Source organism: Leucopleurus acutus (genome assembly GCF_964270905.1).
Source record: "Leucopleurus acutus genome assembly, chromosome: 13".
NCBI lineage: Eukaryota > Metazoa > Chordata > Mammalia > Artiodactyla > Delphinidae > Leucopleurus > Leucopleurus acutus.
In genome coordinates, this window is record NC_139155.1 from 3,110,805 (window position 1) to 3,130,401 (window position 19,597).

At 51.6% G+C, this 19,597-nt stretch overlaps 1 protein-coding gene across 3 annotated transcripts in view; it reads left to right on the forward strand.

Annotated features, from left to right (window-relative positions):
• The window catches only part of MBP (myelin basic protein), a 423,042-nt gene that overhangs the window by 356,570 nt on the left and 46,875 nt on the right, over positions 1-19,597 (forward strand). For all 3 annotated transcript variants that reach the window (XM_082853264.1, XM_082853265.1, XM_082853263.1), the window contains exon 3: positions 4,914-5,001. In XM_082853264.1, coding sequence (XP_082709390.1) covers positions 4,914-5,001 — 88 coding nt within the window. The remainder of the gene's footprint in view (positions 1-4,913; positions 5,002-19,597) is intronic.

The following is a 19,597-nucleotide window of genomic DNA, read 5'->3' on the forward strand; positions in this document are numbered from 1 at the left end:
TTGCTACCTTGAGACCTTCAGTGTTTTAAAAAATCAAGGCTGATTAAGATCATATTGTCCTCTGTACTCATGTGTGTGTGTGTGTGTGTGTGTAAATAGCTGTACCAAGTAGAAGAAAATCTCTAAAAATGGCAGTGATACACCTGAATGATGGGGTCTGTTGCCAGAGAATTGGACAAGATGGTTAGAAAGTGCAGCAAATTGCTTAAGTCATAGTTAATATTCTGCCAAATACTGGTGGATAATGAAGCTCACTTATACTAAGAAGTATTTTAAAGTCGACATCAATAATTATGGGAGTTTTGCTTGTTGTATTTACCTCTAAAATTCATAGGGAGAAGTAAGTGGATTCTTATATATTTAGGCTGATGGAAAGGAAAACAGGCACAAATATTTTTTTTAACATCTTTATTGGAGTATGATTGCTTTACAATGGTGTGTTAGTTTCTGTTGTATAACAAAGTGAGTCAGCTATACATATACATATATCTCCATATCTCCTCCCTCTTGCGTCTCCCTCCCTCCCACCCTCCCTACCCCACCCCTCTAGGTGGTCACAAAGCACCGAGCTGATCTCCCTGTGCTATGCGGCTGCTTCCCACTAGCTATCTACCTTACGTTTGGTAGTGTATATATGTCCATGCCACTCTCTCACTTCGTCCCAGCTTACCCTTCCCCCTCCCCATATCCTCAAGTCCATTCTCTACGTCTGCGTCTTTATTCCTGTCCTGTCTCTAGGTTCTTCAGAACCTTTTTTTTTAGATTCCATATATATGTGTTAGCATACGGTATTTGTTTTTCTCTTTCTGACTTACTTCACTCTGTATGACAGACTCTAGGTCCATCCACCTCACTACAAATAACTCAATTTCGTTTCTTTTTATGGCTGAGTAATATTCCATTGTATATATGTGCCACATCTTCTTTATCCATTCATCGGTTGCTGGACACTTCAGTTGCTTCCATGTCCTGGCTATTGTAAATAGAACTGCAGTGAACGTTGTGGTATGTGACTCTTCTTGAATTATGGTTTTCTCAGGGTATGTGCCCAGTAGTGGGATTGCTGGGTCATATGGTAGTTCTATTTTTAGTTTTTTAAGGAACCTCCATACTGTTCTCCATAGTGGCTGAACCAATTCACATTCCCACCAACAGTGCAAGAGGGTTCCCTTTCCTCCACACCCTCTCCAGCATTTGTTGTTTGTAGATTTTTTGAAGATGGCCATTCTGACCGGTGTGAGGTGATGCCTCATTGTAGTTTTGATTTGCATTTCTCTGATGATTAGTGATGTTGAGCATTCTTTCATGTGTTTGTTGGCAATCTGTATATCTTCTGTGGAGAAATGTCTATTTAGGTCTTCTGCCCATTCCTGGATTGGGTTGTTTGTGTGTTATTGAGCTGCATGAGCTGCTTGTAAGTTTTGGAGATTAGTCCTTTGTTAGTTGCTTCATTTGTAAATACTTTCTCCCATTCTGAGGGTTGTCTTTTCTTCTTGTTTATGGGCACAGATATTATGAAGAAATCATAACGGCTTGAAATGCACTCAGATACTTATAGTCACGGACACAGTTTAAAAATCAGAACACACTGGGACAAGGACACTCAGGGAGGGTCCAGGTCATAGGCCTGACTGTCTTGTATGTCTGAGGATTTTATTACGTTTTATAATTTACAGGACGCTCGTATTTCGTTATCATGAAAATTCCATTACATTGGACACACATCACCTTGATTTTGTTTGTGTTGCTTTTGGACATTTTGCTTATTGAAAATGTGTTATTTATGAGGATTTAAAAAAATTTATGGGTCTTCGTTGCTGCGCGCGGGCTTTCTCTAGTCACAGCGAGCGGGGGCTACTCTTCGTTGCGGTGCGCGGGCTTCTCATTGCGGTGGCTTCTCTTGTTGCGGAGCACAGGCTCTAGGCGCACGGGCTTCAGTAACTGTGGCACGCAGGCTCAGTAGTTGTGGCTCGTGGGCTCTAGAGCGCAGGCTCAGTGGTTGTGGTGCACGGGCTTAGTTGCTCCACGGCATGTGGGATCTTCCCAGACCAGGGCTCGAACCCGTGTCCCCTGCATTGGCAGGCGGATTCTTAACCACTGCGCCACCAAGGAAGTCCCAAGGATGTTTTTTATATTCGTGGAATAGCAACAGTATCAGGTCTCAGAAACAAGCTTTGTATTTGGACGTAAATTAGTCCGTAAATTTCCCAGGGCAACCATGTACTTTCCGCACAGCCTCGTGCACCATGATGTGGGGGACAGATGTTTACTCAGCTAGAGGCTTGGTACTGAGAAGGGAGAAGATGGGAGCGGGTGAGGTTTGTGGTCCTGCCTTTATCACTACGCGGGGCTGCATCTATGGCCGCTTTACCGTGCGGATGTGCTGTCGCCTCAGCCCGGAAGGCTGTGGAGGGCGTGGGCGTAAGACGCAAGATGTCTCTTCGCCACGATGCCATTCCAGCCTTTTTTTTTTTTCAAGTTCTGCACAGAAGGTTTATTGGTTCCTCTCGGAAAGGGCCCCCTCCCACCGTCTGTCCAGGAGCTGCCTTTGAAGCCGGTTCTGGGTCCCCCCAGCTCTGGGTCGACCCTTTTGTTCCCTGAGCGTCTGAGTCCCTGGCAGATGGCGTTCACTCAGGGTCGGCGGGCACCAGGTTGCTCTGGAAGAGTTTAAGGATGTGGTTCTCTGTCACCTGTTGCACTTTCCTATGTCCCAGTGCCACGGCGATGTAAGACGCAAGATGTCTCTTCACCGTGATGCCATTCCAGCCTCAGCAGTGGATATGGGGAAGTTGTGTGACCATGCTGTCAACCTCCACTCACTGAAAGCAAAGTGATTTGCTTTAAAGATCTAGCTTTTCCTCTGCACCTGAAGCACCATCATCCCTGAACACTCCACGTTGTTTCCCTATAACCACCGAGAAGGAAAACACTGCCAGTTCTAGTTAGAAGATGCTATCGATTTGTAAGGAGAATCCTGATTTTAAAATGTGAAAAAACATATCCACAGCGATTTACGATGGCAGCTAAATTGTATTTAATTAATTACTTCTCCAATAAAGCTTATTATTTTGTAGTTAGTGAAGGATATGATACTGACACCAGCCTAGAAGGGAGATGTGAAACAAACACATATGATAGGAATTTATGATGATGAAAGAATCTACCAAGAAATTCCTTCTCTTCCAAGTTTTAGTCTCCTCTAAAAATAAATAGGTAGACATGAAAAATTATATACTACACCACCTTTGGCTCCCTCTGCTGAAACAGAAGTTATCTATTTTAAACTATTCTTAAACAGCATAAAATTGAAGTTTTCTCTCCAGCACTTGCTAGATACCAGGCACTGTGCCAGGTTTGGGGCTAGAAAGATTTATCAGGCAAGGTCCCCGTTCTCAAGAAGTTTACAGTGTGGTGGGGAGACAGAGTGATACACAGACAGGGCGTTTGTGATGGTGTCTGCAGTAGAGACCAGCTCAGATCTATGGCTGGGGGACAGGAAGGGGACTGGGGGCAGGGAAGCCACTGAGGCGGGGCTGGGGGCTGGGTGAGGTCAGAATTCCCAGAGGCTCTGACCTCTGCCTGGACCCCCACCCCCACCCCCAGGTCAGGAGGTAGGGTGTGGTCCAGGCGGAGAGATTGGTCTGAAAAAAAGTGACGCAAAGTAAGCGTGGAGACCAGAGTCCGGAGCGGCGGACCCCCTTGCGGATCTCCCCAAGTTAGGCACTGTCTTTAAAAGATTATGGTGTGACTCGTTCAGCCTCCAGAAATGTATCTCGTACAACGTTGAGTAGGCGAGCAAAGCTTAAGGCAGCACTGGGCATAACTGAAGACGAGGCAGCGGGGTACAGGGTCCCCAGCGGGAGCCTGGTCACCTGGCAAGAGAGATGGAGAGAGGTGCCAGATCCCTGTCGACCAGGGCAGCGTGGGCAGTGCTGCGTGTCCTGGGGGACACGATCTCCAGGGCTCCTGCTTAAGTGACAAAGAAGGAGCAGAGCAGCGTCCAGAGTGTGCTGGCATTTACGTAAAGGTAAAAAGGAGGAAGAAGGGAGTGAGCTTGTGCAGTGGCTGAACTGTGCCCAGACTGTTTTGGAGGAAGACAGAAGCTGGAAGCACATCCACAGGGGAGGTGCCTGGGGATCCCACCCTTCTCACCGTGACCCTCGCAGTGCCCTCTGAATTTGATGTCAGGTGCACGCGTTCCATATGAAAATCATTAAATAAGCTTGATTTAGAGTAGAAACTGAACCGTATCTACTCTGTGCACTTACAGTTTGAAACTCAAAAAGCACCCTGGGGTTCCATAAAAAAGCAGAAGGGAGTCGGGTGGGAGGGAGTGAAGAAAGCTCACCTCTGAGGGTGCAGATTCCCAGAGGAACGAGGGCGGAGGTGGGTGCCCAGCCCAGCCCAGCCCGCATGGCGCCTGCTACTCCCCTCAGCTGGCCAGGTGGGCCGAGGACGTTTGCACCGTTCCTACCCCTGCAAGGGGCTCTCCCCCAGGGCTGTCCTGCCCGGCTACCATTGAGCAAAGTTGGAATTCAGGGGAGTCAGGTTTGGTGTCAGTTTCATCCCGTGCTTTAAACTCACAGCCCAGAACAGCGACCAAGTGGACAGGCTCCTGAAATACATGGGATGATGTTTAGCTCGTTTAGTCTAGTAACTTCAGTTTCTTTTGTATGAAGGCATATCCGCTGGAGCAAGGGAATGCTTGCGTGCTCAGGCAGAGAAAACAAACCAGAATTCAGACTCCTCCGCAGGAAACACACCCTGAATTGAGATTCCATCTCATACCTTGAAGACAGACATGAAAATGTGTTTATTGGCTCCAAAATGTATCAAGAGAAAAACGCATTAAAGCTTCTTGTTGATAAGACACTATATCTTAAGAAAGGGTTGTTTTGTGTTGTTTTTTCCAGGATGGTGAAACTAACGGAGGAGAATCTGAAAAAAAGAGAAACCTTCGTAACCTTTCCCGGGAGACCTCAGAAGACAGTGACGTGTTTGGTACGTAATATAAAAATTAGAAGATGGGATTTCATATGAGAATCGTGTGCAAACACATTCTCATTTGGAGAAGGTCTTAATTTTTTTAATTACGTGAGTAATCCGTGAATCTGTTCTCATTATTAGAAATGCGGCCTCTGTGGAAACCTGGAGGCCGAGCCCGCTTCATCAGCCTCTTGGGAACATCCATCCGTCTCCCGGATGGGGCTGCCCTGGCCGCCCATGGTAGCCGTCCTCATCTTGTTTTGCTTTTGGTTTTGTTTCGCATGCCTTTTTGTACCCACAGACACCGGAAGTTTCCCAGAGTTTCCCTTGCTATATGCTATTTCTCTAGTCATCTCCTTGATCAATTGGGTGTGGGCATTGGGAGGCCAAGCAGTTCTGGTAAAAAAAAATAGCTAACAAGGAAGGGAAATAGTCCCAGAGCCTGGATACGGTGGTGTTTATTTTAACTACAAAGAGTGACTCAGGAGGTGTTGGGAAATGTGTTTTCTGTAAGAGTTTACATTTTCGTCACCCTAGAGATAGAGGTTGCCTCTCACCCCAGGAGTGAACGGGCAGGCTCCCACCCATTCCTGTATTAACGCTGTTGGGTCCGCCTCTGCCGCGTGACAGTGACCGTGGATTACTTTCCCAGCATCACAGGCCAAACTGGAACACGGGCAGACCTGCCCCGGGGGCATCGCTCTTTTCTCCACGTATTCACATTCCTGGAGTGTGAGGGCTGAAAGCCAGATCCTGAGGTCTCCTTTATCAAAACAAGAGGGCCCGGTGTTCTAGCTGCTAAGATGAGCCTTAGCCACAGTCAGCCCAGCCTGCAGGTCTGACACTCCAGGAACAAGGCCTCCCCACCGTCTTCCTGGCCTGGTCTCTGCTCGTTTCTGGAAAGGGTTTCTTTACGCTTCCCTTGTCAGGCAGGAAAATCCATCCCGATTTTCTTTGTTCCTGATTTACCCGCTCATTCTGAAAAATCCTTTCCTTCTCTATAATTCCTTCCTTCTTGAGCAGGACACGTAATTACAGAAGTACCGCTGCCCACTTTTTCAGTATCACAGGCTTCCATGAAAATCAATGTAACCCAAAGGCCCAGAGACAAAACACCGAGGATTAGTTAAATGGAGATCAGACAGGAGGCCAGTACTTGTTACTCTCTCCCGGATTCTGCCCTGCTCCACGATGATTCCCATAGGGAGTTTTTGGACCTGAACACAGTCCAGCGCCTCTAGGTAGTGGGGTTTCCACTCCTTAGGGGCAGAGGAAGGAGTAGAGGATGGCATCCTGGCTTGGAGAGTAGGGTGTGGCCTTTGGACTACAGAGGGAGGCACGTCTGACTGTCAGTGACTTTAACGCTAAATCTGCCTGTAAACCTCTAAGATAAAGGTGTCTGTAGGCCTGTATTCTAACTACATATGTGTATAAACACATAAAAGAGAATGACAGAGTAGAAATGTCCATAGTTGGGTTCTATATGTGAATAAGAGTAAGTTTTAGAATTTCTTTTCGGCTCAGCTCACTTATTTTTAAAGCAAGCACGTATTTACCATTACCCAGGTTTAGCGCTTTTAGGATTATTTGAAACAACGTCAGCCGGTCTTTTACTGTCAGATACACACACACACACACACACACAACGCAATATATTGCCTGTATATAATACCTGTATGACATAGCGTGAAAAAGATCTATAATAAGTCTTTTCCTTAAGTTATAAACATGGTGTAATTCCTGGATAACTTTAAAAGGCAGCCCTTTTGAACCTTCTCAAATGCATACTCAATTTGGAGAATTGTTTTATTATCTGGAGTTGAATGTGAAAGCCAATGGAAATGCAAATATTTCAGTCCTGTCACAAAGTTAGATTTGCCTTTTACCGGAAGAATAATGCCACAAGCCAGCTTCTGCCTGTCTTGTCTGCTGTGACTTTGTGGTGCCTTGACCGCGGAGACAGGCTGGAGTATCTGCTGATTGGAGGTACCGGTCCCGGGCCAAGCTCTCAGCCCATCAGCGCGATTAGGGAGTAGTTCCCTAATTGTCACCTTCAGGGCATTGCAGCTGACGCCGCTGAGTCACAGCAGAGGGGAAGCGTGACCGAGAGTGAGGGGGACCCAGGACACCTCCTGGGCTCCACTGCTCTGTGCTCTGCCGTCCTGAGTCACACGGACGTGGGCGCTACAGAGCCGTCGGGCGTCTGCTTTTGAACTTCATAGTCTCCCAGTCCTAATGCTTTCCTGGGGTCCAAAGCCACCCCAGTCTAAAGGTGCAGAGTGATGGGGGGAAAAGAGGCTGAAATAATCTTGGCTATCCATCTTGACAATCTACTTTTGGAGGAAATATGTACGATTTTAAATCCTGAAGTGTACAAATGTCACTCGAGGTGAAATCAGCAGCTCCCTCCCACTTTACAAAAAGGTCTTTTTCCCTTGGGCTTCCCTGGTGGCGCAGTGGTTGAGAGTCCGCCTGCCGATGCAGGGGACGCGGGTTCGTGCCCCGGTCCGGGAGGATCCCACGTGCCGCGGAGCGGCTGGGCCCGTGAGCCATGGCCGCTGAGCCTGCGCATCCGGAGCCTGTGCTCCGCAACGGGAGAGGCCACAGCAGTGAGAGGCCTGCGTACCGCAAAAAAAAAAAAAAAGGTCTTTCGCTGACTAGACAGAAATTCCCCGAATCTAAGAAGAAACCACGCTTTCGTGATGGTCCCTGAGCCACGCGTCCGCAGCAGCCACTTAGCGATTCTCTTCAGGCTCCTGGTCGTCGTTCTGTCCATGTGTCAGCAGAACTGGGGGCCGGTGAGGGGTGTGGGGGAGGCCCTTAGCCTTCCCCTAACCCGCGTCTTCAGGACGCTCGGTGGAGGTTGGGAAGGCCAGCTTTGTGAGTGTCCTGCGCGGGAGTCCAGAGGCTCCTTGGCCGGCGCTGCCCCCACGCAGGCGCCTGAGTCACTGGCTCACGTGTCTGATGCATGAGCTGCACAACTTAAACCAGGGCAGCTTCCTCCGTGTGTGGTGAACGCTTAGGACTGACTTGGCAACGCGCTGAAGAGTTCTATTTACTTTTTCATTCTCTGGGAGAGTTTCACTGAAGGATTTAGATCCAAGTAATAACTCATTGGAGCGCACTTGTAAATCTCCTGTAATTTCTTCCCTGACGGTGGGGCGTTACACGTGGGGAGTTTTGCCTGGTCACCCAAAGAGGAAGGAAGCATCTTAGGGCTCGGGAGCCCCACAAGAACCACGTGCTGTCTCGGCTTTGGGGAAGCAGGGTGTTTTGTGGTGGGACAGTTGCTGAGCTGTTTTTGGAACCTCACGGCCACACACGTGGCACAAGCTAGCCCTGTCATTTGGAATCCAGGTAGGAAGGAAGGTGGGCCTTCGCCGCCACCCCCGTGCCCCAGAGCTAAAGCAGGGGCAGGTAATTCAGCCGAGGTGAGCAGAAGCCCTAGGTCTCCCTAACTGTACCCACGAAGTAGAGAGGTCTCCAAGAGAGGGCACCCCTGCTCTTTCCAGAGCAACTGTGGATCCTCCCAGATGCGACCCTCCTCTCAAAAGTCAGAGCAGAGGGGTGAGTGCCTGTCACGTTGGGCGAACGCTAGTGCAGCTCCACAGGGTCATAGGATCGTGAGAACGCGGCCGCGCGTCAGGTCAGAGCACTTTACGCAGCTAAGCCACGTGCGCGTTGCAGGGAAGGGCAAAATCCTGTGAAAATCACTAGTTCACTGCTCAGGTAATGGAGAGAGAGTTGTCGATGTTTAATGTTTAGGGGGAAAGCATTCATATTAGAAACGTTTGCGTGTATGTCTAAGTATATAATTATAAAGTATATATATTATTAATAACTATATATTTTTAAGTGGATACAAATATATATATGTGTGCATATATGTGTGTCTTTATTTCACAAGGCTTGAGTTAACTTGCAATAAGAAAAAGAAACAAAATACAAAAACATAACGCAGAGATGAAGTAAGTCGGCACGTACGTTTGTTGACTGCACAGCGGTTGCTGTGTTGCACTTCCTCAACCTGTAGTTTCCCAGCTGCCCGATGGAAAGTGAGACCTCGTCAGCTTTTCCTTTTACACAGGACGTAGCCTCCCTCCGCCTACCCCCATGCTTTAGCTCTGTGGTTTGGGGCAGTGTACTCCCTCATCTTTCTGTGTCTTGGTTTCCTCCCCAGCACGTAGGGTGATAACAGAGCTGCCCGTGAGAAATGAAGGAGCTGGCACCTGTGTGTCACTCCCGTCTGCCACGTGACAGCTGTTGTTACCAGACAGGTGCCTACATGTGCTCCTCAAAGGAAGCAAAGCTGTAGTTAACACACTGTCAGAATTTTTCCTTGCTTAAATTTTTATCACAGATGATCAGGTGGTCGTCAAGGACCTCAAGGCGTTTTTAGGGCATATTGGTGATTCGTTTCATGTGCAAATTGAAATAAACTGAGCTTAATTGAAATAATGAGCTTCCTTGCAGCTCGGAGCCCATTCAAGGCTCACTTCTCTCCTTGGGGCCTTGTGTCTCATTCCCGCCACACCCCAGGCAGCTCAGCGCCCGGGGGGGGGGGGGGGGGGGGAGTGGGCGCCCCTCCGATGGGGAGGGCCTGGGAGAGCGTGTGTGGCCTGAGGTAGTGCTCGGCCAGGTTTGGAAGAGACTCGGCCACAGACAGGTCTTTTCCCTGAGAATTTTCATGCAGCGTTTAAAAAAGAAAAAGAAGGTGCATTTTTTGTTTGTCTGCTTGTTTCCAAGAACCTTCCACAAGGAAATCTCTTTGAGATGTTATTTTAGGTAATATTTTATTTAATATATTCTGATTATTGGATTAAGTTACAAAGTCAGTAAGTAGCAGTCATTACTGCTTAATTACTACTTAATTACTACATTACTACTTAATTTTACTGATGTAAAATTCTATCTCAACTCAGTAACGAACGTAGGCGAGGGACCCACTCTGTCCTGCCCTGCAGACTCCTGTTTAACTGTCCCTCCCCAGATATGATCAATGCCCTTCAGAAATGATCATTGCACAGCCTTTTTCCTGAGAATGTTTGATGGTAGCCTTAATGTATTGCTAATTGCGATTCAGCTGTTGCCTGAGGTCTTTTATTCTTATCTAGACAAGTGATAGAATCGATGCTGTATAAGGGCGTCTTTGGGGTGGATAAAAATCATAGAATCAAAACCGCAAGTTGAGAACTCGAAGGAATATTAGAGTCCATCTCGTCCACCCGGTCACTGTGTCGATGAGGGTCTGACAGCCAGGACAGTTAAGACAGAGGCCTGGGGACACGAAAGGCAAGGTTGCCGCCCAGCGTCCCTGGCCCTGCTCTGAGCCCCACCAGGAAAACGGTGGCTTGTCCTGGATGGTCCTTGGGGAACAGAGACGCCTCTCATTTGACAGATAGGTTAAAACAGTGACACATCGTAACGCGTTATTACTTCTCTGCGCGTTTGAGTGAGAATGAATATGATGCTTTGTGTCTTCCGAGTACGCGTTTGCCTGTTTGTGCTGCCTGCTTGTAGTTCCCGGGCAGCCCTCTGGGGGCGCGCTCTTCCCGCTCTCAGTGTGTGTATTTCTGGCCGAAGCCCCCCTGCTCCCAGAGGTGCTCAGGTGATGCTCCCGTGGTGAGGCGAGGCGTGTTCACGGCCAGCGGAACGTCGGCTCTACTCGGCAGCCTCTACCACGGCAGGAGCTGCTGGACAGATGTCTTGGCATCTAGGATTATCTTGTTTCTTGAGTGAGGCCATATCATCTGGTAAATGGGAGTGTGGACCCAGACTTCCGGGCCGGGTCCTCAGCCTTTCTTTCCATGCTTCAGGTTCCCCTGTGTGGGTGGGGATCCCAGTACCGCTGAGCTCCGGGCTGTCGTGAGCGAGCATCGGAGTTAAACAGTCCAGGGAATGGCGGTGCAGGTGAGCAGGGCAGGTGCAGGGCGGGGCGGGCGGCGTTGCCCTCAGCCCCTCCGTCGCGGCCGGGGGCGGAGGGTGCCTGCCGGAATGCTGCCTTCTCCCAAGGGCCCGGCCTCTCAAGTGAAGCCCCCGGTGACCTTTAATAGTCCACATACATATACGGTATTCGATTTTACATACAATGTTTAAATTAAATGTGCGTACCTGCGCACCTGCGTGCCGGTTTCCTCTTTTTCTGGATTTTCTGCTCTGAGCCTCATTTTCCTGAAGGTGAAATAGATCATCAGAGGGAAACGGCAGAAGGGAAGGGCCCAGTGAAAACTTACCGATGTCTCAGGAATCTGAGCGCTAGTGTCTCCCGGCCCCTCTCCCACGAGGACACGATGGGGGGTGTTGCCACTGTGGTGCTCGGGTCCCTTGTGTCCCAGCACCTGAACAAGCTCGCCTCGCTCACTGAGCCGGCACCTGCCACGTCGTGTGGTCCAAGCCACCATCAGGGCTCACCTGGATTCCTTCAGGAGCCCCGGCTTCCATCCCGACTGCTGCCCGTGCGCCCGCCCGTCTGTTCTCAACGCCCCTGCTCAGAGCCCTTCCCGCCCTCCCCGCAGGCCGGCACCCGTCTGACGGCACCTCGCACCCTCTCTTGTCTCCTCCCCCGCCTGCTCGCTGTTCCTGGAGCGCAGGGCCTTTGCACGGGCTGTCCCCTCCTCCTGGGATGCCGCACCCAAATGACCAGCCCACTTAGAAGAGAGCTGCATTGGGACAGTTAGGCTGTGCCGACCTCTCACACGGGCTCCCAGGCCTCAGAGCTCCATGTCATAACTTCGCCCGTGTCCCGCCCCAGCAAGGACAGGCAGGAGGCCCCCTGTCAGCAGTGACTCGGAAGCCCGGGCTGCTTCCATCTGCGGGGTGGGGAGCCAGAGGCACGTCCCCTGCGGGGGACAGCATCCATCACATCCGCTGAGGTTCCACGGGCCCCATCGCACGACCCAGTCTGGCTGCCAGGGACCGAGAGGAGGGGAGTGGAGGCCTCGGCTCCACCACCTGCCGTGGCTCTCGAACGGGCGTCTGCAGCTTGCGTGTTGTCTGCCCCCCGACTGCCCCGATCCAAGGCCCTCGCAGGAGCTCGTCAGCATCTGCCGATGATGGAGGGATGGGTGGGACGCCACCTCCCCCTGCAGCCCGTCCCCTCCTCTCACTAAGACACCTTTGCAAACTGCTGATTTTCACCAGAAGCGCCCCCCGGATCGTGTGACCTCAGGCCTGAGCTCTTTCTTCCTGAGAAGTTCTGCCTCTGGGCCGCTGCTGAGCGAGAGGTGTACGGAAGAGGGCCAGGCGGGTGGGAGGAGCCCGGCGTCCAGGTGGCTGCCTGGTGTCTCCTGGGACGGCTGAGCATGTCCCCTGGGGACCCGCAACGCCAAGACCGGGATGAACGCTGTGGTCTGGGAGGGGGTGAGGCTCCCAGTGCACGGCGAGCTGGGAGGGCATCAGCCGGCGCCGGCGATCAGAGTCGCAGAGGCCACAGCTGGCTGTCCAGGCGTGTCCCCCACTGGTCCTGGCCTTCAAACTGGAATGTGCTGCTGAGAGCCACTTGAGGCCAGCAGAGTCACAATAGGGCAACAGAACCATTTCCAGAACAAAAGGGGAACACAGGCCGTAGCATGGCACAGACCGCAGCTGTGACGGGCTTGGCCAGCAGAAGGCGCCGTGTCCCACCCGGGACCCCGCCCGTGGACCCTTCCCCTCACCCACTGCCACAGGCGAGCCTGCTGGTCTTGGGTCCCCAGCTTGAAAGCACCCATATTGGCTTCCATCAGGAAAAGTGACCGTTTCCGATTTCCACCTCAAGCCAGCCTGAATTTGTAACGTGGCCCTGGGAGCTGGCGTGTGGCCGGGGCGCTGTCACCTCCGAGTCCCCGGCCAGTGGCCCCGGCAAACCCGAACAGTCCGCCTCGAGGGCGGAGCAGGTCGAAGGCACCTTTCCCAGCCGGACCCTCCTCCTTTGGCCGGTTCAGGAGGTGGCCGTGGCCTTGCTTGGACTTATTCCAGTGGGGGAGGGGCGCCTGCGTCCTTCAGGAAGCTTTGAAGGGTGAGCCTCCCCTTCCCTCATTCCCACCAAGGCCATTACTGTGAACGCTGTCTAACTGAAGAAGGTCTTCCGAAAGGCGCGTGAGGCCTCTTGCCGTGCTCTGGTCCTACGGGCGCCGCAGGCCAAGCGCGAGCCGCTCCCTCACCTCCCCCAGCCCTTATCCATCGAACCAGAACTGGCCCTGTCCCGTCCACACCCGCATGGCTGAGTCCTGCTGGCCACGTGCGGTTTGCCCCGGGGATGTTAGGTGTGACAGACCAGGAAGGCTGTCACTGGCCGTCACTGCTCACCTCTGTCTCCCAGGGTGAGGGGACCGTGGTGGCCGCCCTGCCCCTCGGCACCTGAGGGTTAAGGGGAAACCGGCCCTGGGTTCGGCCCAGGCTCCATGTCCTGTGTCACCCTCCCCGTACGAGCCCAGATCCAGGGGTGGAGGCGCGGCCCCACACCTGTTCCTGCAGGTGACCTAGCCGTACCTGAGCTGGGACGACGCTGGCAGGTGGGCTTGTACAATAGAGCCTGGACATGACTCGGTCGGGCAGCTCTCATGGTGTCATTAGAGAGGTGTTCCTGTCATTCCCCAGCAGGTGAACTCCAGGTAAATTGGTGGGATTTAGGCACATGAATATGGGAATGTTTTGTTAGCAGACTTTTTGCATCCAGGCCGTTTTTATTTCAAGGCTACAATATAATCATTTTCCAAGTTATATAAAACTTAGGTAAGGGGCTTCCCTGGTGGCGCAGTGGTTGAGAGTCCGCCTGCCGATGCAGGGGACACGGGTTCGTGCCCTGGTCCGGGAAGATCCCACATGCCGCGGAGCGGCTGGGCCCGTGAGCCATGGCTGCTGAGCCTGAGCGTCCGGACCCTGTGCTCCGCAACGGGAGAGGCCACAGCAGTGAGAGGCCCGCGTACCGCAAAAAAAAAAAAACTTAGGTAGGAAGGTACTCCTTCTGCCTTCATTCCTGTCTCTCTAACAGCCAGGACCCTACCCGGATAGTTGAATTTTGTACACTATCTTAATTAACTTGAAAATTGCCTCTAGCTGAAATTCTGTATTTAAGTTGCTTCAAAAAATCGTGTCTTAATGTTTCCTTTCTCTCTCTGGAATGTTTGATAAGAACCAAAGACACTGTGGCCCAGGGTTATAAGCGGCGGTCCCGTAACTGGAAGGCAACTCTGTACCAGCATCTGATTTGCCGCAGGTGGTGGGACAGGGTGACAGGAGCCTTGCCTCCAGGTGATGCGTGACTCGTGATGCCGCACTTGCACAGCAGCTGCCCCAGTGCTTTACGGCCTCCAGGGTAGGCCTGTGAACGGTCTTTCTGGAAAGCAACTGCAGTTCCAGCCACAGAGAAACGGAATCTGACTCACGTCCACGTCCACTCACATTCATTCCCGTAAACACACTCCATCTCACGCTCATGCTAACGCACACTCGGTCAGGCACACTCTCACACGCGCACAGGGGAAGGCAGCACCGGAGGGAGGGAGGGCGGGGCGGCCCCACGTCCGAGCCCCGGGGTGGGCGCGCCGCTCGGTTGCAGGCTCGCGGTGGGGACCACATGCGGAAGGTCGGGACAGCCGCGCCCAGCGGGGTGGTGTTGGCAGGATCTTCCTGGCAGTTTCCTCGTGGGCAGTTGTTCGCTTGTAACTGAAGATGAGGGCTGTGTGCCTTCAGGAGGACCCGGGGAGCCATCTCCCGAGGGTGGGCGTCAGGGAGTGGGGAGTGCGGCATCGCCTGGGGCCGCAGTTCCCGGTCCTGGCCCCTCCGGTCCCCGGGGGTCTGCCTCGCGCTTTCGGGGCTGCTGTCCGGTCCTCAGCGTCGTTCTCACTCACCTTCAGTGACATTGAATTAAAGAAGGGACCCCCTGAGATGATGAGGGGTGGGACGCCAGGCCGGGGGCAGCGGGAGAACAAAAAGGAAAGTTTCAAAACCAGTGCAGGGAGGGAGGGAGGCATGGGTGTGGCTCTGAGCCTCGGGGTCGCAGGTGGCCCCAGGCCCCTGGGCGGTGAAGGGCGTGACTGACCCCAGGAGCACTGTGGGTTCCACACTTACTCTTTAAAGGATCAGGCACCTGGAATGCTCAGCTGCGCTCTGACTCGCTCACAGAGACATCCCTTGAAATCCGGTACGGAACTGGCGTAAGTTCCTCCTACGTTGGAATTTCTAAACCATTCAAACAGGAGCATTTACACTGGGAGGTGTATGTGCAGCCGGGTTCCAGGACCAAGACAGCTGCCTCTGAACAGAGACTAGTACTCAGCACAGCTCAGAGAGGGGGTAGTGTGCAAGCGGACGTGTGAAAACTCGTTGTGCTTCAGAAAGCCAGTGTCTTTCCAATTATAAAATATTATCTACAGTTTTCAAATCGCTTTTATTTTTGCCACCGCTTCTCTCTTCAGCGCGATGCTTGAGGCAGGAGAGGAGTCTCCTGTCCCAGGTCCATGTCAGTGAGTAACTCCCAAGTCTGGAAGTATCTCCCTGGGACAGTAGTGCCTTGGGGACGTGTAACTTCTGGAGGCCAAGAGAGGAGCTGGAAGATGGAGACACTGTTGCTCATCAAAGTCTGTCGCTCGCGTCGTTGCTGCTGTTAACTCCACTAAAGAACGTCAACAAGGACAAACCCTGCCCTTAGCAAGAGGGCAGAACAGCACTCGTTTCCATGGCTACACAAGAGAGCGTCCTTTGGTCGCGAGTTACCCAGTGACAGTAACTCTAACACATCCCAGGCCCCGCTGAGCCACCTCACATGGTCTTTCCTCGAAACTTGCAGGAACGTCAAGAGACAGAAAAGAAAACCAGCCTTTGCTTTGTTAGGGTTTGAGCAGACACCAGACTATTAAACCCTCCATCTCCGTAAGGCATGGCACAGGGACTGTCTTCTTATTTTTGAAATAAGAATTACTCATTCCACAAATATTTACTGAGCCATTTTCTATGTGCCAGGCGAGGTCTCAGTGCAGGGGTGCAGCAGTGAGCCAAGCAGAGAAACCCTCTTGACCTGGGCTCGGATCCTGACTCTACTGCTTAGCAAATGTGTGGCTTTTGTTTTGACCTCGCTGACCCTCGGCATTTACAGCTGTAAGATGGGGGTTGTGATGCCTGTGATGTAGCGATGGGGGGCCGGGGCCCGGGGGCGGGCGCAGGGGGTCCAGTAGAGACAAGTACCAGTAAAAGACCTCACACAAGAGTCCGTAAGGATGAAGCTCCCTTTTCCTCCTTTCCGTCTTCTTCCGCTTGGCGTGGAGCCTCTGTGTTTCACCCACACTTCCTTAACCAGGAATCAAAGTTTCCGAGGATTCTGTCCCTGTCTTTCCTTTACTGATGTGTCAGCCCCCGACTGTGGAGGCAGGACACACAAGGGACTCTTCCAGGTGAGCGACGCTGTGAAACCAGAGAGCGTCGAGCGAAACTTACATCAGCTTCTTAGGCAAATAGCACGTCCCCCCAGGGGCGCTGACACGCGTGGAAGGGCCACTGGTCCACGTGCAGAGTCAAAGGGGCTTAAAGAGAGAAGAGGCACCTGTGACCCTTAATCTATAGTTCTGCACTTTGCGGCTGGCATATTTCGTACTGGCATTGCTTAACGGTCACGTGTTAGAAAGTTAATTTTTAGACTTCCAGCTTTTCAGTTCATTGTTTTCATCAGCACTATAATTGCAGTGTTTGCACAGAATTTTCCTCTGGAGAGTGATACACCTAATTCCTTTATGGCATCGTATATACATTATTCATTGAGATGTTCTGATATGTAATCATCAGAGATACATTAATTCTCTGGCATTTGGCATTAAGTATTAAACGTCTCTTTGCTTCTCCCAATTGCCTTAAAAATATGATTGAATACATCCCCTTGCATCTTCTGCTTTCTTTTCTGTTTGGTTGAAAAGCTCTGTTGAAGCAACACGTGAGTAAAATGAAGACTTCCTTAATTGCTTTTATTTTTAACACCTTTTTTGAGGTATAATTTACATACCGTCAAGCTCACCCGTTTTAAGTGTAGAGAGGAATGGTTTTTAGTCTTTTCATGGAGTTGTGCGACCCTCACTGTAATCTAACATTAGAACATTTTTTCACCTAAATAAGAAAACTTGTCCCCTTGTTGGTCCTTCTCTGCCCTCCAGCCCACCCCCCTCGGCCCCCAGCGACCACAAAGCCACGCTCTGTCTGTGGATTTGCTGACTCCACACGTGACAGGTGGCCTTCGGTGGCCGGCTTCTTTCACCGAGCACCGCCTTTTCGAGGTCCATCCACGTTGTGTGGTGTGTGTGTGTCAGTGCTTCGTTCCTTCCTACGGTGGTCCGTGTTTTGCTTGTCCACGCATCGACTGCTGGCCGTTCGCGTTGCTTCCGCATCCTGGCTGCTGCGAGTGGTACCACCAGGAGCCCGGTGCTCCGGGCTTCGGGGGGCAGACGCCTGCCAGGCTGGCATTATTTTGTCTGTTGAGCTGCAGAGGGCAGGGCTGTTTGCCTAGACCTTCGGTTTTATGTCTGTCCTTTGCATTTGGGTGTTTAGTAAACATCACCCCCCAGAGCTGAAATCCATCCGAGTGCCTGATTCACTTAGTCCGTGACGCAGGCAGGCTTGCTGCTGGCCGAGGCATGGGAGACCCTCGGCATTTCGCTGCATCCGAGATTTCTTTTCCTGCCTCTGCAGACCGTTGTGGTCTGGATTAGCAATCAAACCGGAGTCCACTGACCTACCTTGAAAGTTCATGTCCCCAAGCCCGTACTTACCTGCACTAAAGCAGCCCTCCCCCGACTCCCATCTTCCAGAAGCTGCCTCTCCCTAAACTGAAGGAAAGGTGGGAATTCTAAAGAGAGGCCCCGAGACTGGAAGGAACCACAGAACAAGACCGACGGTTATTGAAAGTCTCGGCTTCCCCCGGGGACCGTGTGGAGGGTCGGCCTGCCCCAGCCGCTCCGCCCGGCCTCCCGGTACACGGGGGAGCGTGGCTTTTAGGGAGAGCTCAGAGGCAAGGGTTTGACAGGATGACCCTGCAGGCCCAGCACGTGTTCCTCTGACCCTCATCCTGAGCCTTTTCCTCAGGATGCAGGACGTTTGCAGAGCAGGACGCACTCAGTTGGGGACAAAGGGGGGCGGTGATCTGAAGTGCTCTAGCAGAACCGGCTGTTTTGCTTGTGCAGGGGTACGTTTCCATCTCTGCGAATGTTCCCAAGGAGCCGTCATGCCAGCCTCACTAGCAGACATCTCTGACGCTCCTAAGACTCGAAGGGACCATGGGTTTCCACATTACCACTAAATAAAAGTGTGATATTTCACAGATACACACACACACTGTTATCTGTAGTTAACCTGCAGTGTGGTGTGTAGATCATTAAGTATTTTGTACATTCAGTTAATAGCTTACATCAGTGAAACACTCTCCCTCCTGTGCGTCCCTGACACAGACGTCAGATCTACTCACAGGCTGGCCACTGACCCAGGCTTCAACGCTGCAGCTGAATTTTTCAAATGGTGCCTTCCTGCCCCGTGTGTTCCGAGAAATGCTCCCTCAGAACCAGTGTGTGGTCGCTTTCATGTCTCACGGTCGTGCGGGAGGCGTGGTTCTCCTTCCTGTGTGTCGCCTACTTGCCATTATTCAAGCAGTCTCACTACTAAGTAGCACTTTTTCTAATAGAAGGAAAAAGAGGTTAGATTCATAATAGTAATTTTTAACTTTGGAAATACCTTTGGTACAGGAGATGGAACGTTCTGAAAAGTGTGGGAATTTGTGATGACTTATCACCAGTGATCCCAGCCCTTGGGGGTAACGTTCTAACCTGCGGTGCTTTGCGGAGGTCGGCGGTGATGCTGCAGGCGCTTCCTGTTAGGAAACCTGTCCTTTAAAAATGTCTGCTGGGCGGCTGTCCTCAAGCAGTGGTGCTAATTCGTAATCAGTGTCGCATTCCCCGTGGTCTGTGATATTTACGTGGAGATTAGGGAGCAGTGGTGCTAATTCGTAATCAGTGTCGCATTACCCGTGGTCTGTGATATTTACGTGGAGCTTAGGGAGGCCAGGGCAGTGCCCTCTGTCCATTTGCCATTCTCAAAGGCTGCTTTGTCACTGTCTGTCATCCGCCTTCTCCAGCCAACGCAATGTTCCTTTTCTAATGGGAAAGAATAAGCAGATTAACTCCAGACGCATGACCTGATTACTTAGAAAGCAAACCTCAGTCATAATATATCAAGATCGTATTCATCCACTGATCCGTCTATCCGGAGGTGTCTTGTTGCAAAGGGCAGCCTTTAACCGCGGGAGTGCCTGCACACACACACGCATGCGCGCACACACACACACACGCACACGCACACACACGAACACAAGATGACAACCAAAGAGCCCTACAGCCATCCTAACCATCGTTGTTAAGGAAACAGACATTTCCATTTCCTAGAAGTAAATTTATTGAAAAAGAAAAAAATCACAATTGTTTTTAACAAATGTTTTTCTTCTGCTTTTTAACTTGATTTTAGCCTTACGGATCTGGTTTTGTCTGTTCACACGGCACATCATCCCTGGGTGCCCTAAGGTGTAAATGAACTGCCCCTCGGTGGGGACAGACTGGGGACAGTCAGCTGCAGACCGGGTGGGAAGGTGAGCACAGCCCGGCGG